The 22,240-nt window shown below is 44.3% G+C and overlaps 1 protein-coding gene across 1 annotated transcript in view; it reads right to left on the bottom strand.

Moving 5' to 3' along the window:
• The window catches only part of LOC115197955 (protein O-mannosyl-transferase TMTC1-like), a 13,599-nt gene extending 704 nt beyond the window's left edge, over window positions 1-12,895 (bottom strand). Inside the window, exons 1-3 of the mRNA XM_029759620.1 lie at window positions 12,428-12,895; window positions 8,116-8,293; window positions 215-288 (exon numbers count right to left, since the gene is read on the bottom strand). Of these exons, the coding sequence (XP_029615480.1) occupies window positions 215-288; window positions 8,116-8,293; window positions 12,428-12,720 (545 nt within the window). The 5' untranslated portion in view covers window positions 12,721-12,895. The remainder of the gene's footprint in view (window positions 1-214; window positions 289-8,115; window positions 8,294-12,427) is intronic.
• Between the last annotated feature and the right edge of the window lie 9,345 nt (window positions 12,896-22,240).

Raw genomic sequence — 22,240 nt, 5'->3', positions numbered from 1 at the left:
GGAGAGCGAGAGAGAGGAGAGAGAGAGAGAGAGAGAGAGGAGAGAGAGGAGAGAGAGAGAGAGAGAGAGAGATGAAGAGAAGATAGAGAAGAGAGAGAGATAGAGAAAGGGGGAGAGAGTGCTATTAAGTCAAGAGAAAATGCCGCCCAGTGTAAAAGAAACTCCACACAATCCGCCCCTCCATAGTAGTGACAGAGAGAGAGGGTTGTCTCACCTAATATAGGAGAGAAAGGCCAGGAGGAACAGCATGCAGGCCAAGACATCTGCCCTGCCCACGATGCCAGACACCTGCAACATACAGAGTTTGCATTAGTCCTGTGGCTCAGGTGACCCGGACAAACTGTAGACTAGCGACAGTGTAGAGTGGGTGTCCATAGGGAAGTCTATTATGTTGCTAGGTTACACTGAGACACAACTCTGTTACATAACACTGTGTGTTGGTACAGTCTGTCAGAAAAAGTTCGGAGACAGTTCAGGGCAGGTTGGAGATGAAAGTACAGCATTACTAATTTCTGTATATTTACCACAAAGCGCCCTGATGTTTGAGCCTCTTCTCCAAGAGAGAGACCTAGTTAGGTGGCATTACATACGGTGTGATGTGTTAGCTGGTGATATGTTAGGTTGTGTTACAGTTCTGTTTGGGTCTGGGGTCTGCAGTTTTTGAGTCTCCGCTGCAGTGAAGTAGTTACAGACTGGATGAGCACACTGACATGTCCAACTGGGACTGAGATAAAGAACACAGAGACACAGATTGAGAGAGAGAGAGAGAGAGAGAGAGAGAGAGAGAGAGAGAGAGAGAGAGAGAGAGAGAAAAAGTCAGACAGAGATGAACTGGGTCAGATAGGAGTTGTGAGATCATAAATCTAAAAACCTCCAGGATAGGAAGACAGGGGGATGGAGAGAGGGAGGGGGTAAGGAGGAGAGAGGAGTGGGATAGCTAGGAGGAGAGAGGGAGGGGGTAAGGAGGAGAGAGGAGTGGGATAGCTATAGATGAGGAGGACGGGAAGAAGTAGATTGATTGCCACCCTCCAGAGAGTCTGTAAATATAACAGTCGGGTCCCAGAACCATTTAATCTAACTGGCAAGACAGCCAATCTCTGTCACCGTGTGTGTGTGTGTGTGTGTGTGTGTGTGTGTGTGTGTGTGTGTGTGTGTGTGTAAAGGTACATGGACCTCGGTTTGGTCTGTACTGTGAATCCGAATGAATATATACAAACTATATTTTTAAAATACTAGGCCTACACTGCATTGTAGACATCTTTCGTAAATCTGAGCTAAAAAATAAATAAAATTCAAGCTATTCAGTAAAAGAAAAATAGAGCCTATGTTGTAATCACTACCACAGGCCGAAACTAGTTTTGTGCAATGGCTTGGTCATTAAACCAGGAGTCTCCATCATCCTTTAAATCTCCAGTTTGGGAACATTTGTGCTTCCCAGTAGATTAGAACAGCGATAGAGAGAGAGTGTTGCCACTGCTCAACGAGTGTACCCTATGCAGCTGCCAACACATCAAACACGTTGACACATTTACGCTGACGTCACCCCAGTATTCCTGCCTCCTGAGCAAGACGGAAATGGCAAAAAATATATAATTAAAAACACAACTTAATCTCCCCTCTGCATTCAAGCAGCCCTTCGCAGCTAATTCTGACCGGGCCAACGAAGTTACAAGAGCGATAGGTAGCCTATGTTAATAGCCGTGGATATGAGCCCATTATTGGTGGTGGAGAAGAATGGGGGGGGTTTCAGCACTTTGTGAAAGTGCTCGAGCCACGCTTCGAACTTCGCCCCCATTTCAGAAAACAGGTAGTATCCGCTCTATATAAGCAAGCTAAAGCCGACGTTGTGAATGAATTGGCCAATGACCCTGTGTTGCGCTTACGACAGATGGATGGATGGACCTCCAAGGGCCACAGAGAGCTACTTAACAGTAGGTAGGTTTCCAGTGGCCCAGATTTATTCGACAAAAGCAATAACGTTGCGACATGTGTAATGGAAACTGCAGATATAGGAGACATTTTCAAAATATCGACAACATTTTTATCCATTTGACAAGGGTGGATTTTTATTTTGTCTATTTTTATAAAATATAAAATATGATTGGAGAATAGTTTTGAAGGTACGCGTAAGGTCATCATGTAACTATAAGCTCCACTATACATTTAATTCTAAATTTCTGCTGCTTGCTAAATACATTTTTTCCAACTATAAAAAATATATATATCAAGGATTGTCCTGACTTTCAAGAATACCAGAATTGCTTTTCTGGTTGGCTGGCAAGTTTCACCATCCACTTATTTCAGAAGTCCAGTTGTGCACGTTTCACCATGGCGATATGTTGGCACATGATCATTATTAGAACATGGCTAATATTAGTAAAATATTGCATTCTATACATGCTGGCTTTCGCCGGCTATACCTGAGACATGAAACAGATGGGAGGGCATACAGTCTGTCACAAATGTATTAATGCGCAATTTGCCTAAATGGGTAATGGAAACACTTCAACCACAAACATTTTATTCGACATTGTAGGTTTTTGCAACAACAACAAAAGGTCTGTTTGTTTCTGTGGCGTCATTGTGTCCAGCTGTTTTTTTTATCGACAATATAGTTAAACGGAAACGTACCCTAGCAGGCAATTGCCGCATCTATTTTCTATGCTAACGTTGTAAATTTCGAAGAAAAAAACTAAAATCACTGGACAAGTTAATGGAAACATAGCTCGTGACATCCCATTGCATTACCCGGGAACGGGAAATGAGACGTAGCCTGCCGCGCTACAAACACGCCTCCTTTATGAGAGTCAAACAAGAGCGCATGTTTTCCTCTACCTAAGAAAAACTTATAGCATAATATGTCTGAGCCATGTTTGCATATTGATTTCACTCGCATATTGCACTTATTTGAGTGTTGTTGTGGAGTAATCGTTTGTTTTTATTTTAAGAAAATACAAAGTGTTGGTATTATTCCTGATGGTGCACTCATTAGTCATTTGTTGACTCATGATCATATATGGAATCAGGAATACCAACACTTTGTATTTCCTAAATAAACAAAAATTAACTACAGTAACTGTTGGCATGTCATTTTCCTGCTGTAGAAGCTCATCAGTAAAGCAGGGGGAGGAGCCCAGTATCTTATACATTTAATTCATGAGGAAGAAGAGAAGAGTCTTCCACCCTTCCCTGTCCTCACTCTCCTCCCTCTCTCCCTTTCAACTTCCTCTTCTCTCCCACCCCCTCATCCATTGCCCTTCATCCTTCACTTCCCCCCCTCTGTTCTATCTCCCCTTTCATCTTCCTCTATCCATCCCTGCCTCCCACTGTGACTGAAACTGACTCAGCAGTGTCATCTCAGTACACACACACACACACACGCTCTCTAACAATGTATTTCAACTCAAAAACACTCCCAGCCCTAACACTCACTTAAAATATCTAAATGTCCTACTCCATGGAGTACCAGCTGTGTGTGTGCAGTGAGAAACAGATATTCTAGTACATTCTGAGCCACACCCCTATAGGGCTGCAGCTGTTTCTAATAGAATGTGCTTTAGAGACACACCCTGCCCCCTAGAATTGTCTAATGGGACATTTGGTACTGATTTACAGTGTGTGTGTGTGCGTGCGTTCAGGTGTGTTCATGCGTGCGTGTGATTTAGCCTACATAACCCCACAACCCTTCCTGGCGTGAGGCGAGAGGGTTCCTCATGACTGGTACTCAGGATAATGCTGTTTCCTTGGGGGGGGGGTACTCTATCCTGATCACACACACACCCCTATTACAGTAAAGAACTACCTTTCCACACACCGCTACTACAGTAAAGTACTACCTTACCACACAACCCTACTACAGTAAAGTACTACCTTACCACACAACCCTACTACAGTAAAGTACTACCTTACCACACAACCCTACTACAGTAAAGTACTACCCTACCGCACACCCCTATTACAGTAAACTTATTTTTGTAACTTATTTTGTACATAATGTTGCCGCTACCATCTCTAATGACCAAAAATAACTTCTGGACATCCGGACTGCGATTACTCACCACGGACTCGCAGAATCCAATTTTTCCTTTCACGACTCTGACGAGCCCGACGTGAAGGATACACTGCTTCCTCGGGAACAGGCCCTGATCCGCGTGATCTGCGTGAAGAGGAGGCGGAGAAAGAGGGGCCGAAGGTGGGCTGCCATCTGAGAATTCGTAGGCGATCGAATAAACCCCCACTTCCCTCCATTCTGCTAGCAAACGTGCAATCTTTGGACAGTAAAATCGACGAGATACGCGGAAGATGAAACTACCAACGGGACATTAAAAATTGTAACATCTTATGCTTCAAGGAGTCGTGGCTGAACGACGACAACATCAACATACAGCTGGATGGTTATACGATGTACCGGCAGGATAGAACAGTGGCGTCTGGTAAGACAAGGGGCGGCAGTCTATGTATTTTTGTAAATAACAGCTTGTACATGATATCTAAGGAAGTCTTAAGCTATTACTCGCCTGAGGTAGAGTATCTCATGATAAGCTATAGACCACACTACCTACCGAGAGAGTTTTCATCTCTATTCTTTGTAGCTCTACATACCACCACAGTCAGAGGCTGGCACTAAGACTAAGACTAAGCATTGAATGAGCTGTATTCCGCCATGAGCAAACAAGAAAACGCTCATACAGAGGTGGCACTCCTAGTAGACGGGGACTTTAATGCAGGGAAACTTAAATCAGTTTTACCAAATTTCTATCAGCATGTTAAATGTGCAACCAGAGGAAAAATAACTCTGGACCACCTATACTCCACACACAGAGAGGCTTACAAAGCTCTCCCTCGCCCTCCATTTGGCAAATCTGACCATAATTCTATCCTCCTGATTCCTGCTTACAAGCAAAAATTAAATCAAGAAGCACCAGTGACTAGATCAATAAAAAAAAAGTGGACAGAGGAAGCATGCTAAGCTACAGGACTGTTTTGCTAGCACAGACTGAATATGTTCCAGGATTCCTCCGATGGCATTGAGGAGTACACCACATCAGTCATTGGCTTCATCAATTAGTGCATCGATGACGTTGTCCCCACAGTGACCATACGTACCCCAACCAGAAGCCATGGATTACAGGCAGCATCCGCACTGAGCTAAAGGCTAGAGCTGCCGCTTTCAAGGAGCGGGACTCTAACCCGGAAGCTTATAAGAAATCCCGCTATGCCCTCCAACGAACCATCAAACAGGCAAAGCGTCAATACAGGACTAAGATCAAATCGTACTACACCGGCTCTGACGCTCGTCGGATGTGGCAGGGCTTACAAACGTTACAGACTACAAAGGGTAGCACAGCTGAGAGCTGCCCAGTAACACGAGCCTACCAGGCGAGCTAAACTACTTCTATGCTCGCTTCGAGGCAAATAACACTGAAACATGCATGAGAGCACCAGCTGTTCTGGAAAACTGTGTGATCATGCTCTCCGCAGCCAATGTCATCTATGCATAGTCACTTTAATAACTCTAACTACATGTACATACTACCTCAAATAACCGGCACATTGACTCTGTATCGGTACCCCCCTGTATATAGTCTCACTGTTGTTATTTCACTGCTGCTCTTTAATTACTTGTTACTTTTATCTGTATTTTTTTTAAACTGCATTGTTGTTTAGGGGCTCGTAAGTAAGCAGTTCACTGTAACGTCTACACCTGTTGTATTCGGCGCATGTGACTAATAACATTTTATTTGATTTAAAGTACTACCTCACCACACACCCTTACTACAGTAAAGTACTACCCCACCACACACCCTACCTCAGCAGAGTACTACCTTACCACACACCCCTACTACAGTAAAGTACTACCTAACCACACATCCCTACTACAGTAGTCAGTTATTAGCCTTGTCCAAGCCAGACCGGCCTGGGCCCATCCTGTTTCTGTAGCGTGAGGTAGCTTGATGTACAAGTACACCCCCTGGGCAGGACGCTAGTCAGTACCATACTAATCCTCTTCAACCCAGCACCAAACATGTCCATAAACCTATAGTGATAGACGGTACCTCTGACAGTGGTGACATAATGGTGACAGTGATACACTGAACTGTCCTGAACTGACACAAAGGTGTTTCAACAATAGCTATTGTGTTAACCAGAGCTGCTGTAATAGTAAGTATGACTCTCCCACATCTCCACTGCTGTCTCCTGGCCTGCTCTGCTCTGCACACACTGGGCTCTGTTCACTGGCGCACACACACACAAAACGCAGACTACCTCCTAGCCAATTACATAATTTTGCAGGAATCTGAACACAGCTGCAGCTCCCCCACTCTAAACTTAACACGTGGAGTAGAATATACAATACAGCCCAAGGACACAGACCCAAACACATATATATTATTTTTTTCTTTCATATATCACACACACACTCTCTCTCAGGTCTGCAAAATATGTATTTCCTCAGTAACATGGTGTTAAAAGTCAGGAGAAAATGATTCCATCTGCAGTATGGCGTCCCTCACCTCTGTCTGGCCTGTCTTTTCCCCACAGCTAAGACACTCGACGTCTACTTCGCCATGCCAACCATGTGTGTGCCTAAGTGGACAGCGAGACACACAGACGGTCAGCGGGATCCCCACATGACCTGACCGGTCTGTCTCAGCAGCCGCCATTGAGAAGAGAGGAGAGTGGGATGAATAAAGGGCTTTCAGCCTTGAACAGCACCTCCATTCACTGGCTGCAGATCCGAATGACTGCATCTTTATGGTGGCCATATTGGACAGGGAGACAGGGACTGTGTGATGCCAGGAGCTCCACAGAGAGGGGGGGTGGGGGGATAAGCCTCTTTTTAATCTCTTGTCTTATTGTGGTGTTTGTGTGTGTCCCTCATCATCAGTAGAAGTGAAGTGAACTCCAGCTGCTCCCCTGGCTAATGACGTAACCGGTTTACTGCACTGAGTTCATCAGACTCTGGTACCACTGGCACAGTCACTCACTGCAGAGACACAGCACTGCCAAAGACCTGCCACTACACAGCCCCGGCATCAGCCCCAGCCCTCAGAATGACTGACTAACTACTTACTGCATGACTGCCTAGCAGACCGACGCTGGGTGGAAATGGGACTGGGACTGAAGCTCCTGAAAATGTATGCTAGGGTGGCTAGTGCTGGTATGAGCTAGGAAGCTAAAGACTCATTCGAGTGGCTGTGGATGTGGACAGGGGTTATGAGCTGGAGGTTGGTCCATGATTAGTTTATGGTTTAGGGAGAAGGTTGGGCGATGAAGCCTGGGCTGAAACTCACACTGGGGACAGATGAAAGGATGAAGGGAACTGTAGGATGAACACTAGAGAGACTTAGGCTGATTGGGATGCTAGACACAGACTGGGAGCAGCCCTGGTCTCGTCTCTCCCCTCCCCTCTGCATTTTCATCCTCCCTTCTCTGCTCCCTCTCTCTCTGTCTGTTAGGGGCTCAAGGGAGCACCCTGTAGAGCGCTATAGTGTTGCTCAGCTCTCACCCCTGCTGCTCTTTATTCAGCTCCCTCTCTCTCCCTCGCCCGCTCCTCCTTTTATCCTTCGCTCTCTCCTCCACCTCATGCATTCCTCTGCCCCGTCTGCCTCGCCCTCTCCACATTTTTCTCTTTCGCCCTTTTCATCTCGCTCTCTGTTTCACTCAGTGTCTCTGCAGAGCTCTAACTTCAACACATCAGCCTTTCTTCTTCCTTCACCTGTGAGAATGAATTATAATTCTCCTCCACACAGGATTTGCATACATTTCCCAAATTGTAAAAATGGCCTCGCTACTTCTCAAACATTCAAAACTAAACTCATGGAGCTGGAACTGCAATATGAAAACAGGAAGGTTGCCTTTTCCCGGACCTATTGAACAGGGACCTGATTCACCAGTAGCGAGACGAGTGAGTGAGAGCCCTGAGTTTGTCTCACACGTGAAGGCACAGTTCGTCACAGATTGTCATGTCAGAGGATGACTGCATGTGTCACCAGGTCGTGCTCCTCTACGGTATGTGAAGGAATCCATGTCATTGGTCTTACATGTGAGGGAGGAGTCATTGAGAAGAAGCATGTCTGCTAGAGGGGGTGTCATGTGTGTGTGCATACTCACAGCCTCAGTGTGTATGGGGTGCACCGCGAAGAGGAGGGCGGTGAGGAAGGCCAGGCGGGGGTCGTCGAACACGCAACGATCACACGTGTGCATGAGCAGACAGGTCACGGCACAGTGAAGACACACGTTGACCACGTGGAAGTAGATTGGGGTCATTCCACCCAAGAGGATGTTCAATCTGATGGAGAGAGAGAGAGATTGTAGTCACCATTTTACCATCATAATTAGAGAGAAGAGAGACTTATTCAAACTAAAACTGCAGGATATGAAACATTCGGTGCTAATGTATCACAGCCACACTGTGTCAGGAACTGTGACCCTCCTTTACGGTTTCCTCCATCACCAATGACTACAGTCCAATCACGACTGGGGTCAATTCCATTCGACCTGAGTCAATTAAATTCAGGACGGGTATCTAACTTAAGGTAATTACATGAATGGAACACAATTTGATTCATTTTTGTTGAGGATATTCCCTTCCCTTAATTACCCGATTTGAAACGGATGAGCCTATCCCTAATTATTTTACACATGAATGAAGCAGAGCGTTTTGGAATCCTAGCACAGAAACACATATAATCTCCCCCTAAAGAAGCTTTTTGATGGTGTAATAAGGCTGAGATAAGCCATTTGGAATCTTCATAGAATATATCTCATATCTGCATATATTAGTCTGTTCAAATGACATTTTTACCACCCACACACTGTTATGACACATACTAAAGTCTCCATTACACACCCAGGTACAGAAAACCATTAGTTCAGGTTATATAAAAGCATTTCTCCGTCAGATTGTAATTACGATTCCTCCCCCGTCTCAGAGAAGAGAAGAATCCCAACCTCAAACCTCCATTATGAATTCAATTACAGTATTACACCATCTCTGTAAAACAGCCTGTTTCTCTCATCATTAAACAAGCACAGTCTGACTCCTAATGTGAAGAAACCCACACATTTCCAGGATGAAAGACTTGGAGAATCTGAAACTGAACTAAACTAGACCGAAGGGAATCTGAAGAGAACGTAGCATGGGTTTTAAATAGGGGAAAGACCGTAGAGCTGATTGTCATACCTAAGCGATAATGGGGATGCCTCATAAAAGCCAACGTCCGATCCATTAAGTGATGATGAAAAGCAGGCTCCACCCCTCCTATATCCTGTGTTACATCTTAGATCATACATAGTGGATGTTGTAGGATGCCCTGGGGAGAGGGTATTAACCTGTGTAGGCCAGCCCTTTGATGTGATCTTGTTATAGACCTTCTCAGTGAGTCATGGCGGATGTGCACTCTGTTATTAAAACTAATGCATTTCAAATAGAGACCAGAGACTGGACAGCGGACAATTTCCTGACAATGTGATCTGACCAGGAAAAACAAGGCCTTTCTTATACCCTACGACTAGGATCTGGAGGTTTTCCACACCACATCCTCTGACCAGGAAAAACTCTAGGCCCACCACTGTATAGGTGTCATTTTTTTTGTTTCACCATTGCCTAGCTACAGCACTGTGGTCCCTGTATTGTGATAGAAGAGAAGCGTTGAGCTGTGCAGGTAGAGTGGTTACACTGGTCAATGCTGAAACAGACAGGTATCCAGCTCCCAAAGGACACAGTAACTGTCCCCAGGCAGCCTGGCTGTGTTGGAGGGGACATGACAGAGGCTTCAGCAGTTTGTGTGTCTTTACACTGCTGTATCATGTTTATACTGTCCTCTGGGTGGGATTCGGGAGGGGTGGGGTGCTGGACCGTAAGCTGTGACGTGATCTCATAGCCTGTTTTTCTGTCATTTCCAAGTTGTGATCCCCCTCTCTTTTCATCCCATTCCCTCCCTCCCTCCCTTCTACCTCCTTATCTCCCCCTCTCCCTTGGTCTCCTCCTGCTCTCTCCCCAAAGCCATCGTTCCATTAATAGGCTACTTTAGAGTGCTTCAGGGGTGTGTGTCCTTCACCTTGAGGACCGTCTCAGAGGCCCGACAGTGATCACTGACACAGAAACACACTGCTATACTGAGCACAGAGCCCCCACAGGCACAGGTGTGTATGTGTGTGTGTGTGTATGAGGTGTGAGTCCCTGCATGTCGAAATGACAGATATACCTAGCAGATCCTCAAAGGCATAGGTGTGTGTGAGTTTGAGTTTATTTATTTTATTTTTACAGGGACAGTGCACATTAATCAACGTTTCAGTAAAAGGGCCGGTTTTAGCCAGCCGGCTCATTTTCAACCGCAGTCCCTGGGCAGGTTATTAAAAACAATTACAATACAGACAATCACTGAGCAGTGAGCACACGCAGAGCTACATAGGACAAGCAAGACGTAGCATACACACAGAGCAACATGGCACAAAAAGCAACAAGACGTGTGTGTGTGTGTCCATATGTACCGCTGTCCCTGGCCCATATAAGGCACATGTGTGTAAATAGGAACTTCGTCTCCCATAATAATGAAGCATACATGCAAATGTGAGTCAGATTTGCCCCATTTAGTCTGAACTTAAAGAGAACACAGAGGAGACCAGACAAGGTACTGTAGTGTCACTGAGACACTGACAACTGACCTCCTCCCTTCTCTCTGTGCCGTCACAAAGTATTAGACTACAGGCTTGAGACAGTCAGGAGTGGCTTGTGTATGTGCGCGAGCGTACACACCACAGATAATGCATCTGGCCCGGCTTTGGGCTGTGTGTAGATGGAGATTCAGCTGCTTGGCTTGGCAGCAGTGTGTGGGTAACCAACTGCAGAACCAGAAGGAGAGCGCTACACAACCAGATGCTCCATCCATCGCCTCAGAAGAGAGAAACCCATTCAAAGCCTCAGCACATCAGCCTTCCCTCTCCCCCTAACCAGCACACTAAGTATTCAGCACTCACACACAGCAGCTGACAACCTCTCCGTTGTCATAATCAGCATCTCGGGTCTTCAGCTCACTTATTTGAAATGCATTCTCTGGCGCATCGTGCGGTGTCGGGGAGCAGCAGCACATGGTTTTCAGACGGTTCAGGCTCTGAGAAGAGGTCAGAGGATGCAGCGACAGAGTGACAGTGGAGACGATGTCTTACTAAGCAATCAAAGTATTTGAATAGATAAGTCCCATGCATAGGATGGTGTGCGCGCGTGCGTGTATCCACAGCCCTGTGCAAAAAGAAGCACAAAGCTTTACCAGGCAGAGAACGGGTCTGTTCTGTGGTTGTCTACCGCTTGATGGTTCATATTACTATTCCAGTCTTTTCATATGTATTGTTTACATTTCAACTGTATTGCCTACTAGGCCGCCATTTGTTCTTAACTGACTTGCCTAGTTAAATCCAGGTTAAATATCAATCCTACATGTGCTAGATAGAAACAGAGCCTATAGTTTCCTGTCGACTTTTTTTGTGTGTGTAGTTTTCATATTAACACATCTTTCAAATAGTCTGCAGTATGTTTTTCATCAATCTGTGAAATCTGTAGGCTATTCATGTTTCTGGTTGACTAACGCTTGAGCCGTAAGCCAGAACTCTCCCGCGTCCCATGGCGCCGCCTGTGACACGCCCGCTCCAGTGTGTGTGACCGGAGATGAAATTGATACTGGCTGGAAAGGTTCCCTTGAATGACGACTGTTTGTTTAGTTGATACAACACCATTCAACACTAACTTCCCAAAATGTGTCCGATAAATGTTCTGGAGTGTCAAACATATCCACCAAAATACATTGAAGTGAACGTTGAGTGCGAATTCAGGGATTCCACAGCGAGCAACAAGTGTAGGCAAAAAAAACGGTTAACATCTGCCCGGTCCAGCTAACATACTGTATGTCGACTCAAGGCTATTTGAAAATGTTTCAAGTTGCATTTCTGTAGCATATTCTAAGATCAAGGAGCACAAATAAAATCGGATTTTCTTGCGAGCGAGCAGTGTTCATGGCACGCTTCAGCAAGTTTAGCTAACTGCGCAACCGGACCGCCGTAGCAGTCTGTTTATAACCCATTAGGCTACATACATGTTTGTTTATGGTAGGTGCAGATGTGCGTCGTTCATGACCGCTGGCGATCGTCCAAGCTCAACCCACCTCAAAGCAAGAAGTAACCTACAATAGACTAGCCTATGACTTAAGCCTATTTCTGGGAGCGGATACATGGTTTTAATTGTATCCGATCACAGGTTGGATAGCTGACGAAGCCAGCGCATTTCTGGGCATTGCCACCAACTTCTGCAACATTGTTTCTCATTCCAGCCCGAGACCCAGCTGTTCAAGTTAACTACAGAGACTTTGCAACCGATGCTGGGAAGATAACCACAGAGAGTTATGGGGGAGAGGGGAGAGCGCGAACTTACTTGAAGGTGAGGATGCATAACGGTCTGTAGGACTTGTGGCTTGTGTTGTCCGCCATCCTCTTGCCCCAAAAGTCGTTGGAGAAGATGCTCTGCAGGCTGGACCCGGGCCGGACGTCGGGGTTATTGCTGATAGCCCACACATCGTCGTGCACGAACTCCCCGTGCAGAGAGTTGCTGTAGCACAGCGCGCACAGAGCCAGCAACACTGCATAGCGACCCGCTCCTTTTCCCGCTTCTAACGGGACCGACAGGCGGAGCCGGCCAGGGGTCTTCTCTCGTCCGTGTACTGTCATGTCGGCCCTTGCCTGGCAACAAGCCGCTTGGGTCTGGGAAAAAGCCGGGGTGAGTGGGGAGCCATATCCGTTCCACTAGACAGTCTGGTAGCGACTGTGTTGCCTACTGTGGGCTGCGGGGACTGACTATGAAGCAGCCAGCGAAATGAGAAGCCTCCTCTTGACGCATGCGCACGGCGCAGTACCGGCCTTCGCAGAGCTAGAGGTTCATTAGCACCATCTAGATCGAAAATCAATAGCGCGCGGCGTACTGTTTCAGCCGACATGACCTTTATCTTTAGAGTAGGACAATAATAAACGAATGATTGTCTAGGACGGGCCAGGCGGGGACGCGCTAATAGAGTGAGTTAGATACATGCCCGTGTCCTGTCAGTCTGAGTGGGAGAGATGAGAAAAACAAAGACCTTGTCTGTCTCTGTGAGCTCGAGGTCACTGACTCTTACCCTGTCAAGAGGGTTATTATACACTAATAACAAGGGTTCTTCTAAGATCCTCAAAGTTCTTTGAAGAACCTTAGGGTTCTTGGCACTGAAATTTGCCCCCAAAGGGTTATTCCAAGAACCCCATATGAGGTTGTTGGAGGTTCTTGCAGGAACCTAACTGCCCAACTGAAACATTTGGATTTTAATTTGGAAGGACAGCAGGTGCAGGCACTTAACTGAAAATGTAAAGATCTCCTCGTGATCTACATTAATATTGTTTTAGGATATTTGTGCAAATCTTTCTCAAACAGAAAATGGACACAATCCAATGGATATCAATCAACAGAGGTAAGAATATGTATGCTATGAGAATATGTTGAAGGCTCGCTGTATTGGGTGCAGATGACTGAACTGCTCACTTCTGTGTCTGCAGGTACCTGAACAAAATCCAAGGTATGAATACTGTCATGTGCATGTTTTGTTAATCATCTGTATAATTACAATTTTTTTGGATTCACAGACTTCACCCCGTACACCTCTGATGAATATAACAAGACACCTGTTCAATCACCATGCACTGCAAAATCATTCTGGCTGTGGATACGGAGAACATCAACACATTAACATCAACACGCCAGGGAATTTACCCATTGGACTTGGGGCTCTAATGGGAGTTTACCTCATATTTACATGTTTTATTCTGTTTGGCACTAAAATCATAATAAACACTGACAACTAAACTATTGTGTTATTGTTATTGTTATGCATATTATTATTAATAATAATAATAGGGGAGGGAGGGGTAGATTAAACAAATTAACCCCAAAAGGTTTTTCAAAACGTTCTTTGAGGATTCATTAAAAGGGTTCTTCGGCGAAATTATAGGGGTTCCCCCACAGTTTCAATTTGAAGAACCCCTAAATGATTCCCCAGGAACCTTTTCTTTTTAGAGTGTACACTGAGTGTACAAAACATTAGGAACACCTGCTCTTTCCATGACATAGACTGACCAGGTGAATCCACATGAAAGCTTATTGATGTCACCTGTTAAATCCACTTCAATCAGTGTAGATGAAGGGGAGACAGGTATAAAAAAAAAGATTTTCAAGCCTTGAGACAATTGAGACATGGATTGCGTACACTTTAAAAAGAAATGATTCCTGGAGTATCCTTTAGGGGTTCTTCAAATGGAAACTGTCGGAACCCTTATAAGTTCTTCGAAGAACCATTTAAAAGGGTTCTTCAAAGAATCCCTTTTAATAGATCCTCAAAGAACCTTTTGAAGAACCTTTTGGGGTTAATATCTGAACTACCCCCCTCCCCTATTATTATTATTAATAATAATAATAATAATAATATGCACAACAATAACACCATATTTTAGTTGTCAGTGTTTATTATGATTTTAGTGGCAAAGCAGAATAAAAAAAAATCTAAATGTGAGCCTCAAGTTGGGTAAATTCCCTGGCGTGTTGATGTTAATGTGTTGATGTTCTCCGTATCCACAGCCAGAATGATTTTGCAGTGCATGGTGATTGAACAGGTTTCCTGTTATATTCATCAGAGGTGTACGGGGGTGAAGTCTGTGAATCCAAAAAATAGTAATTATACAGATATTTAACAAAACATGCACACAACAGTATTCATAACAGTATTTTACCACAAAATCCAAGTTTTGATGATGGTTTTCATTCACATATCTTGTCCATAATGTAGAGGCCTATGGGATATTCATTGAAGAGGCAAGGGAGGAGGATGGTACACGTGATCTCCATAGCATACCAATAGACATACCTTTTGTATGCCTCATCGTCTGTATACCTGCAGACACAGAAGTGAGCAGTTCAGTCATCTGCACCCAATACAGCGAGCCTTCAACATATTCTCATAGCATACATATTCTTACCTCTGTTGATTGATATCCATTGGATTGTGTCCATTTTCTGTTTGAGAAATATTTGCACAAATTTGAAAAGACAATATCAATTTAGATCATACAAGGGACAAACCTTACTTTAAATTGAGGAGATCTTTACATTTAAGTGCCTGCACCTGCTGTCCTTTCAAATTCAAATCCAAATGTTTTGGTTGGGCAGTTAGGTTCCTGCAAGAACCCCCACCAACTAAGGAGGTTCCTCAATTAACCCCACCTCATATGGGGTTCTTGCAGGAACCTAACTGCCCAACTGTTAGTGCCAAGAACCCTAAGGTTCTTCAAAGAACTTTAAGGATTACAGAACCCTTGTTGAATACCTCATTTTTAGAGTGTATATGTGCCATTCAGAGGGGAATGGGCAAGACAAAATATTTAAGTGCCTTTGAACGGGGTATGGTAGTAGGTGCCAGGCGCACCGGTTTGCGTGTGTCAAGAATTGCAACGCTGCTGGGTTTTTCATGCTCAACAATTTCCCGTGTGTATCAAGAATGGTCCACCACCCAAAGGACATCCAGCCAACTTGACACAACTGTGGGAAGCATTGGAGTCAACATGGGCCAGCAACCCTGTGGAACGCTTTTGACACCTTGTAGTCCATGCCCCGATGAATTGAAGCTGTTCTGAGGACAAAAGGGGGGCAACTCAATATTAGGAAGATGTTCCTAATGTTTTGTAAGCTCAGTGTAGACACTGGTAATAAACATGTTTACAAGAGAGATAACCATAAATCAATGAACCATGATGATGGTTACGATGTGGGATATTGACCTGACCAGAGCAGGTTACGATGATTATAAGATTTAATATCCATCAACTTCCTTGTAGGCTACTGTACCGGGCCTACTGAAAATCAATCCATTGAAAAAACATCCACTAGGTCAGTATGTTAAATCTACACTTTCCAAAAACACCATACATAAAAAAAAAACTCTTTCAAAGCATTACTTGAATCATTTCTAAATAGGCTGGTGTTGAGTTTACCCTCAGCAGCAGAATGCAGGTATAGTGCCAGCCTGGTCGGTGGAAACGGCTGTTGTGTTGTATGATGATCATCCATCCAGCGGGCCCTGCTACAGGCACACCAGCTGGCCACTGCAACCCCACACCACTCCTGCTGCTATTCTCCACAGAAACCTGTTCAGTCAAGATGGCAAGTAATGAAGGGCTACATTCATATGCAGCAGGTAAAGGTGAAGGAATCGTCCGGTCCCAGTACAGAGACAGCGGCTATTCTCAGACAGTTCAAAGCCAGTGTCAAAACCATCCCCGCTGACGCAATATGACTAATGGAGACAATTGCATACAGGTACTTGACTTCCAAATGATGTAGCACTTAAAAATAGTGTGTGTGTGTGTGTGTGTGTGTGTGTGTATGTCCGAATATGTCCGTCCAGTTAAACATAGCCGTTGTCCCTCTTGTGGTTAAAACTACTCATTGCCATTCGTGTCCTGCCATGCCTGCCCAAACACCAGCCGACCACAAGTGCCCATGCCAATGACCCTCTCCATAAAGTTGCATTGGCAAGGCAGCATCATCACCTGTTGATGAAGAGGAATGGTTATACTTCTACAATGGCCTATTTGTTTTACCACCATCTGTTGGGAGGGAAATATGCCAACACAATCACATCCAGTATGAATTTGTTTGGGTTTGGTGTTTAATAATGCTAACAGTGCTTTAGGATGAATCCAATTCACACAGGCTGATACATACATGCATGCATGCATGCATGTATGTATGAGAAACACAGATGAGGATGGACACACACACGTATGCACGCGCACACCACACACACATACAGTTCCCTTAAATATCCAGTGTTCCCACTCACATTAACATATCTGTCAGTTGCAGTCTGACGCCTGAGACGACTTTAGCTCTCCGACAAATGAAGGGTAGAGAATTAGGTCTCTTTGTGCCCTGTGGGGATGGTGGGCACAGAGTTTGTGTGTGTGTGTCAGTTTGTATGTGTGTGTGTCTGTCAGTGCAAGACAGTGGTGTGTATGTAGCCAACTCCATGTGTGTGAGGCTGTGGGCAAATCCAGTGCCACAACCTTGACAGACTGAGCCAAGGGTAGGATGTTTTTTCTCTGTCTGTTTTAGAGGCTTCAGGACAGGACTGAGCTGTGAGCTTAAAACACAGCTGCACTGAAGGACAAGCACAGATGGACCAGACTAAATAATGTCTCATGCAAGCAGTGTGGAGGACACCCATATAGCAGCTTCCCATAATCCATCAGGTTAGTCAGCTGATCTAATGCATATACACACAGTGGCGATTTTAGCATGTAAATCTCTGTGGGCAAAAAAATCTAATTATGTAGGATGCATGCCAGCAAAGCCACGACACAGCACAATACATTACTTGCACTATAACGGTGACAAACGGTACCCACAAACTGTTAGGGCCTATATAAAGCTGTCCCAACACCTTACCACTGCTACATCTGGCTATCAGCGGAGCCTTGTCTGGCAGCGAAACAGTTCATTCAGCCTCATTTACTGCCTTTAAAAAAACATAGCTGATATGGCTGACTTGCTTAAACAAATGTGGGTTCTACTGACACTTGAGATGTACAAACTATGGCATAAGGGAACGATGAGCGGATAAGAGGCAATTCATCAGTTTGATTAAGACATCAATGAGCGAGCTAGGACGGATGTAGTCAATATAAATATTTGTTCAGCACTTTTGAAATGTACATTGACAGAATTCAGAACATGGGCCGTTCTTATAGTGTTCTCCCTGTACAGCAAGTCAGAACCGTCGGATAAATAAAGGGGGCATATAAGCAGACAATGAAAGCTCTTACAATATTCAATGATTACATTTCTCAAAAACAGTTTATAGGCTACATGTGCACCACCAAGTCAGAATAGTAGATGAAATTAAGAGATCAAATTATTAGGGTGAGGCACATGGGCTACTAACAGCTTACTACACAACATACATTTAGTTTTACCTCCTTAGCTAGAGTATACATATCTCCCTGGAATATTACATAATTTATGCAGCAGCATACAATACATTTTTGGACATACCTTGTTGTGCTGTGCTCACTTGAACAGGAAGGTGGCATGGCAGTCCTTTGTGGGCAAATGTTGTCATCAAACTTTGTCATCAAAGTCTGGTATTCTCTGGATTTATGGTGCTTTCAAGATAACTGGGAACTTGAACGAAAACAAGGTTGAATCATGATGACGTCAGTGATCTTCAGGTCGTAGCTCTAAAAGGAGGCCAGAGTTCCGGATTTACAATTCCGAGTTGGATGACCTTTCAAAACTTATTTTCCTCAGTCGGAGCTGTTTTTCCTGAGTTCCCAGTTGTCTTGAACTCATTGAAGTCAGATTTCGCTGTACCAAGTTAACAGTTGTTTTGAGCAGGGGCACAAATCATGCTTAATTGACAGCATGGCCAATGTTGAATGTTTATAATTTTAAGCTTGGAAAAGAGACCCTTAATCCCAGACTTGGGACCACACAGGCACTCCAATGAATAGAAGGCTAGTGATTTCTTTGCAATGCTTGCAGTTAGCCACTGATTCCTTCCAAACCACTCATTGCTGAATTAGCGATTTCCAACTTGTTGTGTAATGTTTATGTCCAATGGCCGATGAGCACCGATACGTATTATGTATAATTTCTCTTCATTATTTCTCTTCATATGACAAGGATTAAAAAGGATTTGCCAGTAGATTGTCGACTTGATTCATGGTGATGACTGCTAGCTAAGATTTCGAAAGTATGATGTTGACATGATCAGTCCAATCAAAGCTACTGTAGATATAACGTGATTTGAAGTCATTTTATCTGTGGCCAATGGCCTTCTAATGTAACTCTATGGCAGCACCCAAGGGGCTTGAATTTTGTCCCCATGAGTAACACAACACTGAGCTAATCACTGAGCCAATCACTGAGCCAAATGTGGGGTTGAACCCCCCCATGTAAGGACATAGTGTGTAAGCATGGTTTGAGTGTGTGCTAGCTGGACCCAAGTTTGTTACTAACACTCATTCACTGCAGCAGAGTTTGTGTAACAGTCCCTGGATGTGGCAAGTCAGCAGCTACATGAGTGGCGGTGAGAGCAACACAGACTGACATCTATAACTGCCTACAAGACACTCACGCAACACTGCACCGCGCTAAGTTGCACAAACACACACAAAAGTGTGTTTCCACTCGTGATGAAAACGCATAGGCTATGTGCTTTAAATCAAATCATGTGCCGAATACAAGTGTAGACTTTACCGTGAAAGCACATTTTTTAATAATGTATGAATAACATGTTTGACAAACACACTTCAATTGCCCTTTCTACTACTTGAGAATAGCTTTCTGTCACTACAGCTAGTGGGGGGTACTAGGGAGGGGGCTCTGATGGCACAGTAGGGGGTTGGCAAAGGGCACACTGATCACTGAACCATGTACACACCGCCAGGAAACAAACTGGCGTGCAACACCTGCAGACAACCACCTCCTGTGCCCTGAGTCCAGCATGACGGGACCTGGGGAGGAGGAGGGGGTGGGGCGTGCCCACTGGGAAAGACATGCTAAAGGGCAAAACAACTCTAAGTTGTCAAGTACTCCTTCCCTTACTCTCCTTCCTCCCCCTCTCTTGCTCTCTAGTCATTGCCAGAGGGTTGTGCAGTGACAGGATATCCTATCAGGGATGGACAACTTTGATGGTGGTGGGGGGCCACAACAAATCTGAACTCATGAGAGCCACAGTTGCTCACGGGGTGTAGAGAATTGCTGCAATCCTACACATTTTTGCCATGGGACAGAAGATTTAGCAATTTTTTAACTAATTTCATGCAATTCTGCTCATTTTGCCATTGGGCAGATAGGAAAATGAGCTGTTTTACAACTAATTTCCTGCAAGTGTACACGTTTTGCCATAGGGTGGAGAGATGTTTTGTGTCGAAATTGCACCTTGTATATTCTAACTTGCAACAGTTGAGACCCAACTGGAGTTTCTAAAAAAGATTGTATTTTGTGGAAATTGATCCAAGGGCATTTTAAATGTGGTGGGGCCCGTGGGCCGCCAGTTGTACATCCCTGACTTATAAAATGCATTTGATACTGTTGCTGTATCTACATCATCATGAAGGCTGTTCCAGGCCATTTCTTCACCCAGCAGCTGGCGTCCATCTGGCTACACAGATCAAGGTCGTCTTCTCGACCATTTGTTTCATCCATTAGCAGCTCGCTATTCACCTGGGTATAAGTGTCCATTTTGCGCTCTAAACTGCGCAAGCGCAGTAGCCACGAGACTGCCGCCAGTCCGCAGAGAGAAGCAAGAGATTGCTCTGGAAAGTTGAGTGATGTTCAATGGTCACCAACCCGATTGGTCAATCGCCAAACATTTCTGTGAAAAAGCAACGATAAAGCCTGTTTCTGTTTTCTTTTTATTCGTCTCGTGCTGTTGACCCGCTGGCCAATCGAATGGCTCAGATGACCGTGTCTGCATTAATGAAGCAGGCACAAAAAAAAGCTACAGCACAGTTGATACTGTGAGATTTCAAAACGTTTCAAAAACATGACTAGAGAGAGACTGTCAACAAATACAGCAAAGAGAAGCGGTTTTTATGAATGAGTTCATGTTTAAGTTTCTACTCAGCACTGTCAACTGTATTCAGCGCTACAACAAGCATTGCACCAGTAATTAATGAGTAGGAACGTATTAATAGGCGTATTAATAGGCTTGCGTTATTATTAGTGGTTTGGGTCTTTTTTAATATCAAGGAATATTTCACTTTCTCTGTTCATAGGAGTAACAACATGAATTTGTGCACGAGGCAGAAATAATGCCGTGCGACTGGAGTTTTGTAGTCAGCTGGAAGACATTGTCCCTTTTTGGTCAGTGTCAGTGGAGGAAAGAGAGAGAGGAGAGATGTTGAGAGGCAGATCCTCAGTCTGCTGCGCTCTCCCTCAGCTGAGACGGACCATCAGATGCAGGCACCGTCAGCACAGTAAAATAAAAATATTGAAATGTATGCTCACTCAGCTGTGCCGCACAAGTAATACAACAACGGATCTATTACCAGTGTGATCATATAGCCTACCTCAAATTTTGAACTATTATTTTTAAAAAAATATCCTGAACAACAATGCGCTGGCAGGGCAATTAAAGCAAAGCCAATATGCAGTGATCTGTATTGGGCCTATAGCTTTCTGCACAAACCTCATTGCTACAGTACTGTTTTTAATTGGTTTAATGTTGGTTTAATGTTGCATAGGCTTACGTTTTTTAAGTCATGTTAAAAAAAAATCTGAGCGGTAGATCTCGGCATGCATGTTGATCTTGACTCAGAAAAGGTTGCTGACCACTGTTCTAGAGTATTTCCTGTTAACACTATCAACGCTTCCCTTTACAGTTGCAATTGTGATCGACTCAACATTAGCCACTTTCAAAGCAACATACTGAAACAAAATAAACTATGCAAGAGATTTTGTTGTAGGCAGAACGCATCGGAGTAGGATTCTATTGCACTGACAGCACTACTCAGCCGGAGCAGCATAAACAATCAGAGTTGCAGTAGGCCTATATGCAAATTAACCATTGCCATATATGGATCTGTGCCGTTTACTTTGAACTGGAATGTGTTTACAGCATGAGCAGTCATGAGTAGATGAACTTGTGAGATCAAAGCAAGAGCTGCATGTAGCCACATGCATATTTTGTTCATATCCTTTGCTAGTTAGTGAATTAGTAGCCCAGTTATAGATTATTTGTAGTCAGCAGTAGGGGAGTGATTGCTTCCAACAAGAGCACAAAACATGTCAATTTCTAGACACTTTTGAAAAGCCAGTCAGGTAAAGAGCTTTTGTTTTTGTCTTAAAGGGGCAGTGTTGTATTTTGAGACAGGTTTGATTAATCTAAGTAGCCAATAGGCAGAGTGTAGCATAATTCATCTGATTCTCTGTAGTAATGGTATGAGAATAATAATGCATTTTTCTTTGTGTTGGTTACTTGCATCAAAACAACACAACAGCATTGTCAGTCACCTTGTCTGAACAACAAGTGGATAAACAGGTTAATGTCAAGCCCTGCGTGTTCTTTTTCAAAAGTCTCGACATTGAACACCACACATTGGCTGCTACTGTCGGCTGAATGATAGAACAGCTATTTCCATGTTAAAATGTTATGGGATGCATTTT

Source organism: Salmo trutta, chromosome 8 (genome assembly GCF_901001165.1).
Source record: "Salmo trutta chromosome 8, fSalTru1.1, whole genome shotgun sequence".
NCBI lineage: Eukaryota > Metazoa > Chordata > Actinopteri > Salmoniformes > Salmonidae > Salmo > Salmo trutta.
Note: the sequence above shows the minus strand (reverse complement) of the source record. Positions and strands in the feature narration are given on the sequence as shown.